This window comes from Montipora foliosa, chromosome 10 (genome assembly GCF_036669935.1).
Source record: "Montipora foliosa isolate CH-2021 chromosome 10, ASM3666993v2, whole genome shotgun sequence".
NCBI classification, from domain to species: domain Eukaryota; kingdom Metazoa; phylum Cnidaria; class Anthozoa; order Scleractinia; family Acroporidae; genus Montipora; species Montipora foliosa.
The window spans coordinates 12,247,387-12,267,386 of record NC_090878.1 but is presented as its reverse complement, the minus strand read 5'-3'; the positions used below and the strand labels follow the sequence as shown (position 1 = coordinate 12,267,386).

The 20,000-nt window shown below is 40.6% G+C and overlaps 1 protein-coding gene across 3 annotated transcripts in view; it reads left to right on the top strand.

Annotated features, from left to right (window-relative positions):
* The window catches only part of LOC137972471 (tetratricopeptide repeat protein 28-like), a 21,430-nt gene extending 1,500 nt beyond the window's left edge, over nucleotides 1-19,930 (top strand). For 2 of the 3 annotated variants that reach the window (XM_068819222.1, XM_068819223.1), the window contains exons 3-5: nucleotides 3,226-3,294; nucleotides 11,107-11,369; nucleotides 15,538-19,930. In XM_068819222.1, coding sequence (XP_068675323.1) covers nucleotides 15,572-18,067 — 2,496 coding nt within the window. In that variant the 5' untranslated portion in view covers nucleotides 3,226-3,294; nucleotides 11,107-11,369; nucleotides 15,538-15,571 and the 3' untranslated portion in view covers nucleotides 18,068-19,930. The remainder of the gene's footprint in view (nucleotides 1-3,225; nucleotides 3,295-11,106; nucleotides 11,370-15,537) is intronic. The other variant, XM_068819224.1, reaches the window with a different exon arrangement.
* Nucleotides 19,931-20,000: the final 70 nt, after the last annotated feature.

The following is a 20,000-nucleotide window of genomic DNA, read 5'->3' as shown; positions in this document are numbered from 1 at the left end:
CGAAGTTGGTGACCCCCCATTTTTCTTTTACATTTCTGACATCACAAACTCATCATCTTTCAATGGTAAAATTTGCAGGACAAAATCAATGTTAGAAAACTTTCGCGCGAACGTCCTTAAACTCGTCCATCTCGTCCAAACACGTGTTTTATGGCCGTTAGCGACTTCGGCACCCGAAAAAAAATCATTTGAAACCTGACACATCCGGTTCAATTTTTCTTACCCCACGCAGGCAAAGGTCAAATTCCCCACTCCCTGGGCACAGAGGATAGTCGAGTTGGTGGCGCATTATTTTCTGAAATGATATCGGTCCGATTTAATGATCTCGAGTTGGATTTTCGAGTTGGACTTCGAGTTGGTCTGTGTAAAATGCAGATTGCAGACCAGGGGTAAAATGCAGACTAAAGCCCGGTTTAACTACAGAAATTCTTGGCACGGCTCGTGTGAATTCGTCACGGGTGCCTTAAAAGAGCTCGGCAAACTACTTTGTTTACACTACACCATTTTCACCGTATCAAAAATACCGTGCCAAAATTTTTGGGCCCGGATAACTTCTCTTGTAGACATGCGCAGTTCAATTATAATCAAGAACGTCCGCGTGATTTTGTGGAGAATGAGCAGCCATCTTGAAATATACGCAAAAAACCGCTAGCCTATATGAATTAAGGCTCCAATTTGGTCCTTTAAAGTGTTTACACTACTAGTTCTATCCGAACCGTGCCGATTTTCTAAGCACCTGTACCAGTCTCACCCGTGCTCGGACTACCTCGCCGAAGGTCCCAGCACGGGTAAGAATTTTGGTTCAGCACGGATGAGATTTGGTACTGACAGGTTGTTTGCACTGCAAATTTTATCCGAGCCGTGCCAAAAATTTTCTGTAGTATAAACCGGGCTTAAGGTTGTTATGTAACTGTTGAAAGAGCCCAAACCCTTTATAAGAGCTAACCTTTGGTCTAATCAGGCGTAAAACATTATTTAGGCTCAACTGTTAGCATTTGTAAAGGGTTTGGGCTTTTCAACAGTTGTATGATTATAGCCTTAGTCTGCATTTTACCCCTGGTCTGCAGTCGAACTCGAAAATCCAACTTGAAAATCCAACTCGAAATCCTAACTCGGTAAATGGGCGGGCAACATCGCTTGTCTCTAAAGTTCATTTGCGGCGGGATTCATTATTCCTGCTTAAGAGGTTACACCCTTTTTCATTTATAAGAACCTTTTCTTTAGGAACGTTGAGCCTTAGATTAACCAAAATTTTAGGAACGTATTGAGAACATTCCTCAGGCTGAGAGTCGATTAAGAACACTTTTATTTTGTTCATTTGTATTTTAAATGAAAGTATAAAATAAAAGTAAATAAATGTAAATTAACCCAAATACTGAGGGAATATTTTGCATAACATAACGATAGATTTCTTATTGTATGATACACATCTCAGTTTGTAATAATGAGCAGTTCTTATTTATAATCATTCCAAAATAACTTCAACACCATCAAAGTCATCAGGTAAAACAAAGTTTGATGTAAATTTAAGAACGTTTTCAGCCTTGCATCGCGAACATATATCAGAACGTTCAGCCTCATCTCCAAAAAAGAATTAATATATAGATTTAGCCTAGCCTAAAAGCGGAGCTCCCTGTTTATTTATTCCTACTGGCTGTGGGGTTAGTGAAAATAAAAGGTTTTCGAATTGTCCGCGTTTGGGTGTTTCTGGTTACTGCTTAATTAACGAAATCACTTTCTTTGCTTTCTTCTATAGAAAGATTCATTGCCTAACTAATGAATTCCACGGTAAATTTCACGCGAAAAACCGACATTGCATGAATCATGAACCGATGAGTGCGATACCGGTTTTTGGAGTGAAATAACTTGGGATTCACCAGTTTGGCAATGAAATTTTCTTGAATCGCGTGAGCTTTAAAAGAAAACAAACACACCCTCAGTGAGCGAATGGAAAAGGAAAAAATCAATTTTGGAGTCAACTGTCCATAGCCAGTGAATAGGAATCACGCTAAAATTAGAAACCGTCAGGAAATTTTGTCAGCTCAAGGTCAAAAAAGAGTTTTACTGATGTCCTTTATTCCACTTTATCTCTGAAAACGAGATCATTCACATTTTGATGTATTTCATTGAAGCACTCCAGCTTGGCTGGGAACAAGAATCGGCAAAATAGCGTGCAATGCAACCAAGAAAGGACAATGAAACTTCAAACAAGATCCGCTCCAACAGATCAGATTACCTTTAGGTGCTTTAAACAAACTTCTGAAAACCCAAGCTAGTGATATTTCTCCCTAATTTTACGAGAACTCATTGCTAGTACGTGTTTATAACATAAGGGCACAATGTTCTTGTCACTGTCGAGGCAGATCGAATAACAGTTGGTCAAACGGATTAAAAAAGCACTTATTCGCCCGCATTTTAGAGCAAAACAAACAAACAAACAAATTAACTATTTCTTTACGTCCAAAAGAGTACAGATAATTGTTATTTAATTCCAGTTTATACGTTGAGAAAAAAGTTCGAGTTTCATTCCTGAACAGAGAAAAAACGATTAAACCACTTTTTGAAAATACGCAAACCTTAGGCCTAAAAACTTTTTTAATTAGGGCTAAGGTTAGCTTTTATGAATGTTTAGGATATTTTCTGTGTTGGTAAAACAATGACCTGTGACCTGTGACCTGTGTTTTGTACCTGCCGACTGTGCTGCCGGCTAGGCACCCAGAGAAAGACCCCCGGAGTCAGGTTGAGATTGACTGAAACTCAGCCCACATTCGATCTCGGGGCCGAGAGTTTAACCCAGTCGGTCGGGAAACTGCGAAAGCTCCAATGGTCTGGTATTTTCCCAACATATGAAAACTAGGCCTAAGAGCTATAGTTGACGTGTGAAGAAAACCGTTGAAATACGCAATTAGAAGGAAGCGCGCAGATGAGTGGTTCACATTTTGATGTGATTTCATTGAAGCACGCCAGCTTGGCTGGGAACAAGAATCGACAAAATAGCGTGCAATGCAACCAAGAAAAAACAATGAAACTTCAAACAAGATCCGCTCCAACAGATTACCTTTAGGTGCTTTAAACAAACTTCTGAAAACCCAAGCTAGTGATATTTCTCCCTAATTTTACGAGAACTCATTGTGCCTGGGCTTAAATGAGTTCAACCATTTTCTTATAGGACTATTTTATGGAGAGACTGTACAATGTTATAACCACATCAAATCATAATTGCAGATATTTCTTCTCCTTGAGGAAGCCATTTCTTGACGTCACATTAACCAGCATTCATTTGGAGCTACAGTGGTAAGTTGCTCGTGGTTGCTCGTCGCTTGATAATAAGAACAATAAATTTATGTGTTATAAACCAGTTTTGATTGCATTTTAGCCTTAACTGCTCAATGCTGCCCCACTTATTTGCATAAGAATAACATGTATTGTATTCTGACTCGTTCTTCAGAGAACGCCGCCAAATCCTAACCGCGAAAGTGACAGGGTATTGAGCAGTTTCGAAGCAATTATATACTTTTTAATTGCTTCCTGTTGTTTTCTCCGTAATATTCCTTTCATGTTCATGCACCGATCAACTCGAAACTTTCACCCCCCTCCTCCCCCTCCCGGGCGGGCAGATGGCAGTTGCTATAGCTTTGCTTGGTTGTAACGATCTTGGATGTTCGGTGACCCCTACTTTTCTTTTCAGAAACAGTTTTTATTTACAATTATCTCCACATTGTCCAAAAATGAACAAATGGTATTCAGCAGTTTCGAAGCAATTACATACTTTTTAATTGCGTCCTGTTGTTTTCTCTGTACTTTAGATTAATTTAGAAAAATATTCCTTTCAGGTTTATGCACCGATCAACTCGAAACTTTCACTGCCCCTCCCGGGCGGGCAGATGGCCGTTGCTATAGCTTTGCTTGGTTGTAACGATCTTGGATGTTTGGTGACCCCTACTTTTCTTTTCAGAAACAGATTTTATTTAGGGTTACAATGTGGGAAGTTAAAAAATTTTAAGTTAACTTTTCTGTCCACGGGACATGAAATCCTGCCATCTTGCGGCTGCAAGGCGCATGAAACTATGATCGCTGAATGCGAACTTGTTCTATAAAAGGAAACTCAAAAGTTAACTTAATTCACTTGATGGATCCACTTAAACAAAGTTTGGTAGAGAACATTTCACTTCAAAGATGTAATTGTAATACTTTTGGGCTTACAGACACTGTGGCCTTATTTGCTAAAGAAGCTGGATTTTTTCAGATTTAGGATGTTCTTCCGGGCAAGTTCTCTCCAAGACGAAGTCGGTGACCCCCCATTTCTTTTTTTTACATTTCTGACATCACAAACTCATCATCTTTTAATGGTAAAATTTGCAGGAAAAAATCAAAATACGTGTTTTATGGCTGTTAGCGACTTCGGCACCAAAAAAAAATTCGTTTGAAACCTGACACCTCCGGTTCAATTTTTCTTACCCCACGCAGGCAAAGGTCAAATTCCCCACTCCCTGGGCACAGAGGATAGTCAAATGCCCGGGGGGTGGGGGAAGAGATGTTGAAGTTTCGAGTTGGTGGCGCATTATTTTCTGAAATGATATCGGTCATTTAGTTGTGACTGACTCACGCACGCTCGGTCCGATTTAAAATATCTGTTTCACTGCAACAGATTTTTTGAAGTCGGGCCAACACTCAGATAGAAACCGCTATATCAATCAAAGGGTATGCGAGTGGGTAATGCCCTCAAATACTGAAAAAAATCAAAGCGTTCAAAATGGCGGATACTAAAAGGACAGCAGGAACGTCTTTCGAGGAAAGAGTATTCGTGTTTTACACAATTTACACGGTAGGATTTGTCGGCCGGTTTTGTCGGGCCGATAAATCGTACGGTGTAAACCGGCCTTTAGGATTTCGAGTTGGATTTTCGAGTTGGACTTCGAGTTGGTCTGTGTAAAATGCAGACTGCAGACCAGGGGCCGATTGCTCGAAGCCTGGTTTAGCGCTATCCGTTGGTAAAGAGGTATCAAAACCTATAGGTTTCCATGGTATTTAACGCTATTTAGCGCTAACCATGCTTCGAGCAACTCGGACCAGGGGTAAAATGCAGACTAAGGTTGTTATAAAACTGTTGAAAGAGTCCAAACCCTTTAGAAGAGCTAACCTTTGGCCTAATCAGGCGTAAAACATTATTTAGGATCAACTGTTAGCATTTCTAAAGGGTTTGGGCTTTTCAACAGTTGCATTATAGACTTATGAATGAAGGGGTAGTTTCTAAAGAAACTGTGGTGCTGCGTCGGTGGGGAAGTAGTATACAAAAATTTGGTTTATCAACGGAGTTGATAATGTAAATTGACCACTGTACGGTGGTCAATTTACATTATCAACTCCGTTGATAAACCAAATTTTCATTATAGACTTAGTCTGCATTTTACCCCTGGTCTGCAGTCGAACTGGAAAATCCAACTTGAAAATCCAAATCGAAATCCTAACTCGGTAAATGGGCAACATCGCTTGTCCCTAAAGTTCATTTGCGGCGGGATTCATTATTCCTGCTTAAGAGGTTACAACCTTTTTTATTTATAGAAACCTTTTCTTTAGGAACGTTGAGGCTTAGATTAACCAAAATTTTAAGAACGTATTAAGAACATTCCTCAGGCTGAGAGTCGATTAAGAACGTTTACTATTGTGCTCATTTGTATTTTAAACGAGAGCATAAAATAAAGGTAAATAAATGTAAATTAAACCAAATACTGAGGGAATATTTTGCATAACATAACAATGGATTTCGTATTGCATAATACACATCTCAGTTTGTAATAACGAGCAGTTCTTATTTATAATCATTCCAAAAAAACTTCAACACCATCAAAGCCATCAGGTAAAACAAAATTTGATGTAAATTTAAGACCGTTTTCAGCCTTACATCGCGAACATATATCAGAACGTTCAGCCTCATCTCCAAAAAAGAATTAATATATAGATTTAGCCTAGCCTAAAAGCGGAGCTCCCTGTTTATTTATTCCTACTGGCTGTGGGGTTAGTGAAAATAAAAGGTTTTCGAATTGTCCGCGTTTGGGTGTTTCTGGTTACTGCTTAATTAACGAAATCACTTTCTTTGCTTTCTTCTATAGAAAGATTCATTGCCTAACTAATAAATTCCACGGTAAATTTCACGCGAAAAACCGACATTGCATGAATCATGAACCGATGAGTGCGATACCGGTTTTTGGAGTGAAATAACTTGGGATTCACCAGTTTGGCAATGAAATTTTCTTGAATCGCGTGAGCTTTAAAAAAAAACAAACACACCCTCAGTGAGCGAATGGAAAAGGAAAAAAACAATTTTGGAGTCAACTGTCCATAGCCAGTGAATAGGAATCACGCTAAAATTAGAAACCGTCATGAAATTTTGTCAGCTCAAGGTCAAAAAAGAGTTTTACTGATGTCCTTTATTCCACTTTATCTCTGAAAACGAGATCATTCACATTTTGATGTATTTCATTGAAGCACTCCACTCCTGGGAACAAGAATCGGCAAAATAGCGTGCAATGCAACCAAGAAAGGACAATGAAACTTCAAACAAGATCCGCTCCAACAGATCAGATTACCTTAAGGTGCTTTAAACAAACTTCTGAAAACCCAAGCTAGTGATATTTCTCCCTAATTTTACGAGAACTCATTGCTAGTACGTGTTTATAACATAAGGGCACAATGTTCTTGTCACTGTCGAAGCAGATCGAATAACAGTTGGTCAAACGGATTAAAAAAAGCACTTATTCGCCCGCATTTTAGAGCAAAACAAACAAACAAACAAATTAACTATTTCTTTACGTCCAAAAGAGTACAGATAATTGTTATTTAATTCCAGTTTATACGTTGAGAAAAAAGTTCGAGTTTCATTCCTGAACAGAGAAAAAACGATTAAACCACTTTTTGAAAATACGCAAACCTTAGGCCTAAAAACTTTTTTGATTAGGGCTAACGTTAGCTTTTATGAATGTTTAGGATATTTTCTGAGTTGGTAAAACAATGACCTGTGACCTGTGACCTGTGTTTTGTACCTGCCGACTGTGCTGCCGGCTAGGCTCCCAGAGAAAAACCCTCGGAGTCAGGTTGAGATTAACTGAAACTCAGCCCACATACGATCTCGGGGCCAAGAGTTTCACCCGGTCGGTCGGGAAACTGCGAAATCTCCAATGGTCTGGTATTTTCCCAACATATGAAAACTAGGCTTAAGAGCTACAGTTGACGTAGTATGGCCGTGTAGTCGCGTCGAGCCACAGGAACCGCGCGAATAATAAAGCTTCGTTTATGTTTAGGTGAGTTAACCTGGGTTGAGCCTGCGATCCAATCAAAAACCTGTAACTTGAGCCCTGATATGGTCACGTGACCTTGGTCAGCGGAACCTTGATTTGACAGGTGTCAATTGACCTTAACATGGATGTGTAGTATCAAAGATACATGCTGTAAACTAGTAGAGTGATAAAATAAATATCAAAAAGTGTCATTACTTTTTTAAAAGATTACCGTGTGAAGAAAACCGTTGAAATACGCAATTAGAAGGAAGCGCGCAGATGAATGGTGGCACGCGCGCATGCATCAAGTCATCTTTAAATAAAGTTGAAATCGATGTTACTTCCATCAGGCTGTACAGTTCCCAACTGGAAAATTAACTTCATTTCACGTTGCTTCCGTTGGAGATTAGAACCGTGGCATAACTGCGAACCCCGTATCCGGATATCTGAAATACTGTGACCCGCTGAGTTGAAATGTTGGGCCACAGGAAAACCAGGGGTGTTGTTCCGTATACTTCGTAAATGCTCACTAAATCGACTCCTGAGATTCCGTTCGGTTTCCGCGATTTAAAAAGTGGTATGACATGGGTTGCAGGATATGCAGTATACAAGATTACTGGTCTGGCAGGTAAACTGGCCATGGATGGAAAAGGAGCATCGTGGACCTTGTATCTCGGTTTCAGGACTGACGTACACACAGGTGTGGCAACGTGGATGTTAACAGGCACGCCTGCCACTCTGATCAGTACGTGCGTGGTCAGTTAAGTGTACAAGTAAGTTTTTTAGGTTGAGATCGCGTTTGTATGCTGCGACAGGTGGTTGCGAGAAGATATGACGGGTCAGCTAGTCACGTGATGCTAGTCACATTGGCATACATGGACGGGTGGAGGTACGTACGTACGTTCGAAGACGTCATGGCTATGAAATCAATATTTCTCGCAACGATGGGTTAGCATATTTTCTTAACTATGGTGCTCCGCGCGCACGCGCGCCTTTTGGCGCGCACGGAGCTTCGCTTGAAAAAAAATACGTAGCGGGTAAAATTCAGTGTAACATGGCAAGGTAGTTACACTTTTCAATAGCTTGCTGGGTCTAGTTTATATTTGTTTGTTGTTTGATCGAACTCTCCTGCCTTTTTGTTTTCGATTGACCGAGTTTACCCAAACAAAAAAAAACTCTGATGAAAAATAGGCGAGGGAATTTCTTTGGCTTAGTCAGGTCTGATATTGGATAAATTTAGACCTCTGAGATAAATCTATTTCATGCAAGTTTTCTACTGGAAAATAAATTAGATGTAAATGTGACAAATTGACCTAAACAAACGAAATAAACGAAACATAATAATAAGTTTGACATCAATGACACACTGAACACTAAAAATGATGTCACATCCGGTCCTTTTAGTGTTGGCAGTACATACTGGCATGTCAGAGAAGCATATGTTTAGATAAGAAAGATGTGATGCTAGACTGACATGTTGGTAATTTCCGAGTTCACTTCAACTCAAGTTACTGGTTATTAGCTCTACGTTTCGTGTTTATAGAGTACAGTACTGTACATGAGAAAGACTTATGAATTGACAATGTTCAACTAACTAACAGCTTGATTCCGTGCTCGTCTTCACATTTAAACCCTTCGATAATTTGCCCCAGAGATGTTATCACTGAAGCTCATCCCTGTCAGGTGAGGTTGGTATCTAGATGGGAGGCCATCGAGATATATGACTTGTTATTGCCTTGTGGAAAACTGGATCCGACCACATCACGTGGTGCCGCATTTTTGACCCTCAACGAACAACCTCGTTCCCAGGGTTTCTCTTCTGTGCCTCCCTTGGTCGTTGGAAGAGAGACCGTGGTTGCGGCTGGTCACGTGATCATCTATCCATCCAGAACCGCAGGGTGAGTGGGTACTCAAGTACGTTTGGTCGAGAGGACGATAAAATACCATCCGGGGGAAGGTGAAGTTGAACAATTGTTGGTTACAAAATGGCGCTCGAGTTTCTGAGATGTGTTCAGAAGGCGCTACTTTCGGCTGGCTATGACGATATAATTTTGAAAGTGAAACAAGTCATTTGCCTGGAAAGTTTATATTTAAAGAAAGATTTAGTCGCTGTTCTTCCTACCGGCTACGGGAAATCCTTAGTTTTTCAAGTTCTGCCTCGATTGTTGAGGGAAAGAGAGGAAGCACGCGGATCGTTTAGTTTAGTGTTCAAACTTATATTAAATGCAGTCTATCACCCAACTAGTGGACTAATGCAAATCCTGCATTTTGAATGGCTACGCTACTAGAGGACTATTATTAATAGTCCTCGAGTAGAGAAAAGCGTGACGCTCTCTTTCGTTTTGTTCCCAAATAAATATTTCTTTAACTTGAATTTGCTAACTTTATTATTGCCTTTTCTGTCCGACAAGTTGGGTGATACTAAAACAATTAGACCCTTCGCCCTCAAGGGCCACGGTTCAATAGCCCATGAGGCTTCGCCTCATGGGCTATTGACCCATAGCCCTTGAGGGCGAAGGGTATAATTGTTAAAAAGCTTCATAAGTTGAGGCCTCATGCTTTGGTTCGTAGAGCTACGTTAAGTTGTTCTGGCTTCTAAGGTTATCTTATTTTCAAAATATAAGCTTAAGTTTAAGTAGTGGAAAACAGAATTTGAAGATGCTTAAGCTTAACTAGAAGCTTACTAGTATAAAAGTTTAGACTTATACTTTCAACATTCTGCAGTGAATTAATAGCTGAAAAGCTTAGCCCTCTCTTTGTCGATGTCGTGGCGGCTTTCGAAGCGGAAATCCTAAGACTTTACATCTTTTAAATCTTACGGCCATTTTACTTTCAAATGAAACTTGACTTTTGTCGATCTGGTCCTGGAGAAGCTTGGTGTTGTTTAGTCTCCTTGAGCATGGCCTACAGACCAAGTGTGGAAAATCTCCTCGAGGCAATGACTTTCCGTGCAACGTTTCGGCCACGACGAGAAGAACGCAGTTCCTTTCCCTGAACAGGTTATTACTGTGATCTCTGTCACATACAGTTGCACAAACCCTACATAAACTTGAGTCAGCAGAGTAAAAAAACGTTTTCGGTGTTTGGTTTTGAAACATGACTTTAGCGCGAAAATTACTGTGTCAAGCGACATACCGCTCTACCCCTGCCTTAGTAAATTTGTCACTGTGACAATCAAAAACCGTGTTACCCCACCCTTCCAGCAGATTTTTTTGGCACCCAGATTCTGGGTGGTCACGTGACCAGCCGCAACCAGGGTCTTTTTTCCAACGACCAAGGGAGGCAGAGAAGAGAGACCCTGGGAACGAGGGTGCTCAACAAACTGAACATTGAACTTGATCTTGGTGTACTTGCGAAGATGAAAATAGTCTTGAAAGGAAGGTGGTTTCTTTTCTACATACCTTTGAAGCTGTCTTATTTAAGTACGGTTCTTTTACATTTGGTACCAAAAACCGGGACGGAATTCCGCTCGGAAACTTAGAAATCTGGGTTTAAACAGGAACCCATGACCCGGAGCCTACAACTCTACAGTGTTCGTGTCACGGCGTTTTCACAGACCGATTTATTTTTAGATTGAATTTCCCGCTAATGAGACTCCCACAGGAGCCCGATGACCAATTACAAGAAACTAAGCTGACGTCATAGGGTCACCGAACCGGAACTGCCTTTGTTTTTTCCGGAAAAGATAGTCTAAAAATAGATCGGTCTGTAAAAATGTCGTTACATAGGCCCAGTATGGGAGCTGTAGGCTCCGGGTCATGGGTTCCTGGTTTAAAACATCTTCGGAACTTGTTGTGTGTTGTTTTAATAACTTGTTGTAAATGGCTCGTAGGAATCAAAGTGTGGCTGAGAGGAAGAAATGAAAGAATCTGATAAAGTTTCAGGACAGTCATCTAAATTTTGTGCAAAAAGACAATCGCTGAAGCTAGAGAATTAATTTCTGGAGGGAATCCCATCGAAACAAGAAAACTGAAAGTTCTTCGTACCTCTCTTCAAACAAAGTGTTCGTAGCTTCAAGTTTTGGATCGTGACATTTTCAAGCTGCTGGAGGATGCCTCAAAGATCGATTCTAGTGTCCCTGAGAGCTGTGAGCTAGTAAGTGTTATTATTATATATTGTTGTCACCAGCTCGATTTTGATTGGCTATAAGCACGCAGCTAATTCTTGATTGCTCTGTTTCTCTTACGTCATACCTGCAGCCAATTAACAATTATTGGACGAGGTTGAGCAAACTATCGTGATTTGTCAATGGCGAGCAAATCAATTATCTGCCGAAGCCGAAGGCTGAGGCAAATAATTAATCTGCAAGACACTGACAAATCACGATATTTTGCTCTAACCGAGTTCAATAATTATTTTATCATTCGATGACTGAGTTATCTTAATTCCAAAGAAGTAAATATTTTTCTGAAAGCTCAGGAGAGCGAACTGCCATATTTACACAAGAGCGTGGTTTCAATTACGCATGAGCCGAATATTATTTGCAGCAAAACACTTATTTGTAGACAGTTATTTGCAGGTCACGTGGTGGGCTCTCGGCCAATGAAAAGAAAGGAAAAATCCATCGAATGATAATAGATTATATATATGTAGAATTGACGTCATACCTACAGACAATAGTTTTATGCATGCAGAGGTGACGTCACCTAACACACCAACCAGCAGAGAAGAGGAAAGAAGACTCTGCCAACCGCAGAAACATTCTTTGATTTGCCGCTCATTCAAAGAAATGGATGTGCCAGTCTTGCCTTTAGAAGTGTAGCTCAGGAATATGCATAATGAAACAATTATTGGATTCGGTTTTCGCATGATAGCGATAATTATCAAGGCCTCAGTTTGTGTTATCCGCCTCAGTCATCGGCTTTGGCAGATAACACAAACTTTAGCCTTGATAATTATCGCTATCATGCTCAACCTCATCCAATAATTGTTAATTCAAGGGTGTACGGTGGATTTAGAATCTGCACTGGCATTGCAGGAATCACAGGGAACAAATTAGGAATTGCCCTCATCACAGCCATCCAATTCTTCAGAAAGGGCAGGAACTGCTCAAGGTCATCTCCATACAGTTTGCGCGCACATAAAGCTTCCAATCTCGAGCTGAAGAAATATCACCGAAACCCCATCGAATGGTATCCCTTTTAAGAATCTTTAGAGTCAGCGGTTCATAAGACTTCAAACCTGTCTAGAGTGGATAGATTCAACTATCTGAAGACATCCTCTAACAGGTACCACCCAAAGCGTTGTCGCTGACCTTGCCCAGACAAGTGCTAACTACGTAAAGACAGTGGAATTACCCAAACGAAGATTCGGAAACCGACAGGTTGTGATCTCGAGCCCAAGGTTGCATCTACAAGCGAAGTTAAGCGACTCGGAAGTTTGTACGACACAGTTGAGTCACAATTGTTTGTGGATTAGAAAGTAAGGAAATCTCTTCTGAAATGTATGGTTGTTTTTTATCTCTGATTCTTATGCGGAAATTACCGGAGAAATTTACAATTTCGATTCTAAGGAATTTGGAATAAGAAACATGGAATTTCACTGAATTTCACAAGGAATGTCAGCTTAGAGAACAATGCCTTGTGAACTCTAGGGAGGTGAGTCACTTCATTCTACTTCTGCTTTGTACTCTGACAGTGCTAAGAACAAACGATTTTCTCGTGTGTGGTGCTTTTGACGTTCCGTGTTCATAAAGTGGCTATTTCAGGAGACACAGAGAAAGCCTTTCTGAACATTTCAGTTGACCCAAGAGATCGTGACTATCTTCGCTTCCTGTGGGTCAGTGATATCGATAGCAGACACCTAAGTTTACAAATGAATGAAGGGGGTAGTTTCTAAAGAAGTTTGGTGCTACGTCGGTGGGGAAGTAGATACTTGGCTTCAGTCGAGGAAGGAAAGTTCAAGTAGTCCAAAGAGGCAACGTAACAGCACTAATCTTGCGAACATTGAGGCTGACAGAGTGACGTCAGAAGAAAACTTAATCTTGCATGCATTATTCCTTTGAAAAGGTTCAGTAGTCTACAGAGACTGGTACGAGTTACTGCGCATGCCTTGCGGCTTGTGTGTAGGGGGAAAAGTGAAAAAGTGAGTTGATTGTAGAAGTTGAAGCAATCTTGAATTCACGTCCGTTGAGTTACGTTTATGATGAGCTTGAGGGACCCCTAACGCCGTCTCACTTGGTTATAGGACGAAGAAGAATTCTGTCCTTGCCATGAAAGAACGTTTCCATAGATGTTGTACAAACCCAGGAAACGCTTTCAAGGAGAGCAAGGTTCTTATAGCGCATCCTTGGAAAATACTTGCTTATAGTTCATCAATGGTTAGCATGTCTTTTCGAACCAAAGGAAAGAGGAATATCCTAAGTTTAACTGGGCAAAAAGCAACCTCAACCTGTGAATCAAACAGGACATCGAACACAGTCTTGAATTTAACTCGCCAGAAGACTGAGGCTAGTTTGTGGTTACAATGCTGGCCACATTTATGGAAGGCTCAATCCTCGAAATATTCGCCCTTGGGTCCGTTAGAACAAAATGCTCAATGATGTCACAACTTCAACGAAAAAGATTGACATCGTTTTTATCAAGCCCTAAAGTTCCGAGGTTGGAGGTACAAGAAGCCGATTCTGCAAAAGCCAATCCACCTATAGAAAGACAATTCTGCTTTGTTATCGACATGTACGTGATCTACGTGTATTTCAAAATTCTTGGAAGATGAAACGCGAATGGCTGAAATATTTAGAAGAAAAATATTGCAACTTTTTTAAAGGACGGCCCCTAAATTTAATGGTTATTGGCCACGTGATCCCTTGAAAAAAATCTAGTAAGAACACTGTACGAGGCATACCGGTGTACACACGAGTACGCGATCATTGCATTTAGCTTGTTTATAATAAAGTTGTAAAGTGTTTTTCTCTATTTAAAATCTATTATGTACACTTTCCAAATAAAGTTGAGAGAAAATCTTGGATGTAACTTCTGGAATGAAGTTAATGAAACATGTATTATAGATTTCAAACGATACGTAAACACCGTTGTCAAAGACTACATGCGTTAATTCATGGCACTCATTCGATGAATTAAAAAATTAATAATAATAATAATAATAATTGGTTTGAACCCGTGACCTTGCAATAATGGTGCGGCGCTCTAACCAACTGAGCTATGAAGCCACTGACGTCTGGAGCTAGTCATTTGTGGGTCCTAAAATTCCCATGAGGAATGAATCAATGAACGAAGTGATATATTAAATGAATCATATACTGGACTGCGGATATGAAAACAAGTAAAGCTGGTCAAAATTTGTTGTTGACTCACTCAGCTGCGCCTCGTGAGTCCACAACGTTTTGACCACTGTAATGACGAACATCGTTGTCAATAAGAGTACAGACAACGCTGAACCACTTTCGATTTGTTAAATGGAAAACTATCTAACTGTAATTTGACTCGATAATTGACTATCTCCATTCAACCAAAATTTTCGAGATTTCTAGGCCAAAATTGAATGGAACAGGCAAAGTTCCGGGAATTTTTTTTGAAAATTTAGGAATACGTTTTCATTGCACCTCTCTGCTGGAATTTCCAGTATTACCGGAACTTTCGAGTTCCACTCGCGAGAGATGTTGGTGTTTAGTCTCCCTACTGAACGTGAGCTCATGTGGACAAGCAAAAGAACAATAAACATATCAGTACACATGACTTCGCATTCTGGGATGTGGTCTGACGTGTTCAATTCGACCAGCGAAAATTCCGAAAATTTGTACCACTGATTTTTGTTGAAGGGAAAGTGCCCTTTGTCAGCTTCCCATCAAAGCAGCTAAATTCCGTAAGCTACACTTGTACGCATTGCGGACCTATTTTTTCAATCAGAATACTCGCGTATTTAATGGAATCCTGACCATTTATCGCTTAAGGATACATATGTCTTTTAACTACATATCACATAAGTGTCAGTCAGCCCAAGATGGTATTGAAAGGCTTCAAATCGATATATATCCGCAGGATATTATGAAACCTGTGCGACTGAAAAACGACATGAATAGTATACTTTGAACACAGTTACCCGCTATATTCCTATTCATTCTGTAACGTCTAGTTATATCGAAGTGATTGCTTGGGTCCACCCTGATGAACTGAAAAAAGCGGGCTCTTACTTTCGAAAGACTGCCAGAAAAAAAAGTTCCTTCACCATTCAAACAATCGTGCTGTTTATAGCATTTGCAGTCATAGCATTCAACTTTTTATATTTTCGTTCATATATCTTCTAGGTGCACAAAACCTGCCCGGTTCCGATTATCAAGAATGGCGGATAGAAAGCTGAACGTTTTGAAGCAGCACATGAAAGAGCTTAGCGTTGCAAGAAAGGAGGGAAACAGACGAGAAGAGGGTTTGGCTTGTTTCAATCTGGGCAACTACTTCGATGGCGTCGCCGATTTTAAACAGGCCGTAAGAAATTACACTGAAGCATTAAGCATTTTTAAGGAAATAGGTTTGAGGGCCGAGGAAGGAAGAGCCTATTGCAATCTCGGCAATGCTTATGATAGCTTGGGCAATTTTAAACAAGCCAAAGAGTACCACAACCAAGACCTCAGTATTGCAAAAGAAGTAGGGGATAGGACCGGGGAGGGAAGAGCTTATGGCAATCTCGGCAATGCCTATCAGAGTCTGGGAAATTTTAAGAAAGCCATAGAGTACCACAACCAAGATCTTAGTATTGCAAAGGAAGTAGGGGATAGGGCTGGGGAGGGAGGAGCCTATGGCAATCTCGGCAATGCCTATTACAGTATAGGCAATTTTAAGCAAGCCATAGAGTACCACAACCAAGATCTTAGTATTGCAAAAGAAGTAGGGGATAGGGCGGGAGTGGGAATCGCTTATGGCAATATCGGCAGTGCTTATAACAGTCTAGGAAATTTTAAACAAGCCCTAGAGTACCACCAACAAAGTCTTGGTATTGCTAAAGAAGTAGGGGATAGGACCGGCGAGGGAAGAGCCTATTGTAATCTCGGCAAAGCGTATCAGAGTCTGGGTGATTTTAAGAGAGCCATGGCGTACCACCAACAAAGTCTTGGTATTGCTAAAGAAGTAGGGGATGTGGCCGGCGAGGGAAGAGCCTATGGCAATCTCGGCAATGCCTATCATAGTGTAGGTGATTTTAAGCAAGCCATAGTGCACCACAACCAAGATCTTAGTATTGCTAAAGAAGTAGGGAATAGGGCTGGGGAGGGACAGGCCTATTCCAATCTCGGCAATGCGTATCAGAATCTGGGTGATTTTAAGCAAGCCATAGTGTACCACAACGAACATCTTAGTGTTGCTAAAGAAGTAGGGAATAGGGCTGGGGAGGGAAGTGCCTATGGCAATCTCGGCAATGCGCATCATAGTCTAGGTGATTTTAAGCAAGCCATAGTGTACCACAACCAAGATCTTAGTATTGCTAAAGAAGTAGGGGATAGGGCTGGGGAGGGAAAAGCCTATTGCAATCTTGGCAATGCGTATGAGAGTCTGGGTGATTTTAAGAGAGCCATGGCGTACCACCAACAAAGTCTTGGTATTGCTAAAGAAGTAGGGGATGTGGCCGGCGAGGGAAGAGCCTATGGCAATCTCGGCAATGCCTATAATAGTCTAGGTGATTTTAAGCAAGCCATAGTGCACCACAACCAAGATCTTAGTATTGCTAAAGAAGTAGGGAATAGGGCTGGGGAGGGAAAGGCCTATTCCAATCTCGGCAATGCGTATCAGAATCTGGGTGATTTTAAGCAAGCCATAGTGTACCACAACGAACATCTTAGTGTTGCTAAAGAAGTAGGGAATAGGGCTGGGGAGGGAAGTGCCTATGGCAATCTCGGCAATGCGCATCATAGTCTAGGTGATTTTAAGCAAGCCATAGTGTACCACAACCAAGATCTTAGTATTGCTAAAGAAGTAGGGGATAGGGCTGGGGAGGGAAAAGCCTATTGCAATCTTGGCAATGCGTATGAGAGTCTGGGTGATTTTAAGCAAGCCACAGTGTACCACAATGAACATCTTAGTATTGCTAAAGAAGTAGGGGATAGGGCTGGGGAGGGAAGTGCCTATGGCAATCTCGGCATTGTGTATCATAGTCTGGGTGATTCTAAGCAAGTCATAGTGTACCACAACCAACATCTTAGTATTGCTAAAGAAGTAGGGGATAGGGCTGGGGAGGGAAGAGCCTATGGCAATCTCGGCAATGCGTATCATAGTCTGGGTGATTTTAAGGAAGCCATAGTGTACCACAACCAAAATCTTAGTATTGCTAAAGAAGTAGGGAATAGGGCCAGTGAGGGAAGAGCCTATTGCAATCTTGGCAATGCGTATCATAGTCTGGGTGATTTTAAGCTAGCCCTAGAGTACCACCAACAAGGTCTCGGTATTGCTAAAGAAGTAGGGGATAGGGCCCGCGAGGGAAGAGCCTATTGCAATCTCGGCAATACGTATCAAAGTCTGGGTGATTTTAATCAAGCCATCGTGTACCACCAACAAAGTCTAGGTATTGCTAAAGAAGTAGGGGATGGGGCTGCGGAAGGAAGAGCCTATGGCAATCTCGGCAATGCGTATCAGAGTCTCGGTGATTTTAAGCAAGCCATCGTGTACCACCAACAAAGTCTAGGTATTGCTAAAGAAAATGGGGATAGGGCCGGGGAGGGAAGAGCCTATGGCAATCTCGATCATGTCTATTACAGTACGGCTGAGGTTGAAAATGCGCTTCTCTTCAACAAACAACATCTTACGGTTTCCAAGGAAACAGAGGATAGGGAAGGGAATCGCATGTTATAGGCTGGGTCTTGTTCACGAATTTTCAGGCTCCTTGTCCAAAGCTCTTAATTACTATCGTCTAAGCATAAGTTGTTACGATGAAACCAGGCGTCTTCTTCAGTCAGAAGGGGCATGGAACATAAGCTTTTGTGACACAAACTGGAGTGTGTACACTGCTCTGTGGAAAGCACTGCTGAAGAATGGAGAGATTGATGAGTCTTCGTATGCTGCTGAGCAAGGAGCACAGGCTTTGACAGACAGTTTGAAGGTGCAGTACCATGCTGATGAAGAACCCTCCTCGGGAGTCACAACAAAGAAGACTATCCCTTCTCCATTAGAATATCTACCTTCACAAACAGTTTTTATAGCACTTTTTTTTGCCATGTTTTATTATTTTTTATTTTTTATTTTTTAAAATAGTTGTTTACATACAACTACATACTACTACATTCATTAACATACACACAAGCCTGCATAAGCTACGCTAACAACATATAGAGAACTTATATTAAACTAAGTAAAGGGTTCCAAACCGAATAAAATTTTTCTATTTGACCTTTAGACTAAAAAATCGATCTCAAAACAAGAACAAGATCCATGAACTTAAATAAGTTAGGGGCTTTAAACTCGAGTCTCTGCAAAAAGATAGATCTTTTGCCTAGTAAAATGTAATAGTTAAAAGAATTGGTTTTCCTGGTCTCAGGATTGTAGCCATGCAAAATGTTTAATTCATTTACTGAATAATTGTCACCACTCTGTTGATTCCACCACTCAACCGCTTTAAGCCAAAAAAGGTGAATTACATCACAACAGGCTAACGTATGAGATAGTGTTTCTACTGCACTGCAAGGTGCTTACAAAGTGGCGAGTCTGTAATCTTCCTCTTTTGTAGTAAACTACCATGCGGTAGGATATTATGAATTATTTTGTACTGAAAGATACTTAATTTTGTTTCTTTAGTTATACTAAAAGGTAAATTATAAATGGCTTTAAGATTGGTTGAATCCACGTCCGACTTACACAACCTTGTACTGGCCACAGGTTCCTGGAACGTTCTTTCTATTAATGCATTTCTAATTGCTCTACAAGCAAATTTTCAAGTTTCAATCAGTTGATTAACAGTATGAACAGACCATAAGCTTGCTTTCATTTACTGGGTATTGCTGATATCAGCCCATAGAATTGGCTAAATGGGGGACTAAGACCGGTTTTCCTGCAAAACTGGTTAAAGCTTAGAAATATGTTGTTGTCATCTAGGAGGTCTTTAATTCTTTCAATGCCAGCAGTGTGCCAGTCTTTCCAATAAACTGATTTACCAGCGATGGAAATATCTTTGTTATTCCACAAGATAATATCTCTAGGACTATTCTGATTGTCTGTTCTAAACTTCTGCCTGGCTTCTGCCCAAACGTTTAGAACGTCTATGTAAAAACCTGGCACACTGTTGTGGATTAAAAGAGCTACATCATAATTGCACTAAAAAATGAATAGACCACCGTAATTTTCTAAATAAAAGGAAGGAATTGTCATCCACTGATTTTCTAAGCTTTCGTGCATTCTTTTAATCCAAACACCTTGAAGAGATTTGGAAATAATCTCATATTCTGGGTAGTCCAAACCTCTTCCATTCTTTGGACCAATTAGTGTCTCTTTTTATTTTCGGTTTCTTGCCATTCCAGACAAAATCAGCGACCACTTTATTGACTGCGACTATCACATGTGGTGGTGTGGAAATGCAAGCGTTAGAAAAGATAAGTTTCGACAAACCCAAGGTTTTGGTAATTGTTATTTTGCCACACAGCGATACGTGATGGTCACTGAGACCATATATTAAACAGTTTCTGTAATTTGATTATATTTGGACAAAAATTTTTGTCTTCACAAAGCTTATTTGAAAAGCTTTAAAAAAAACCTTCCTAATGCACAATTGATTCCAAAAGGAGTGTCCTTCCTG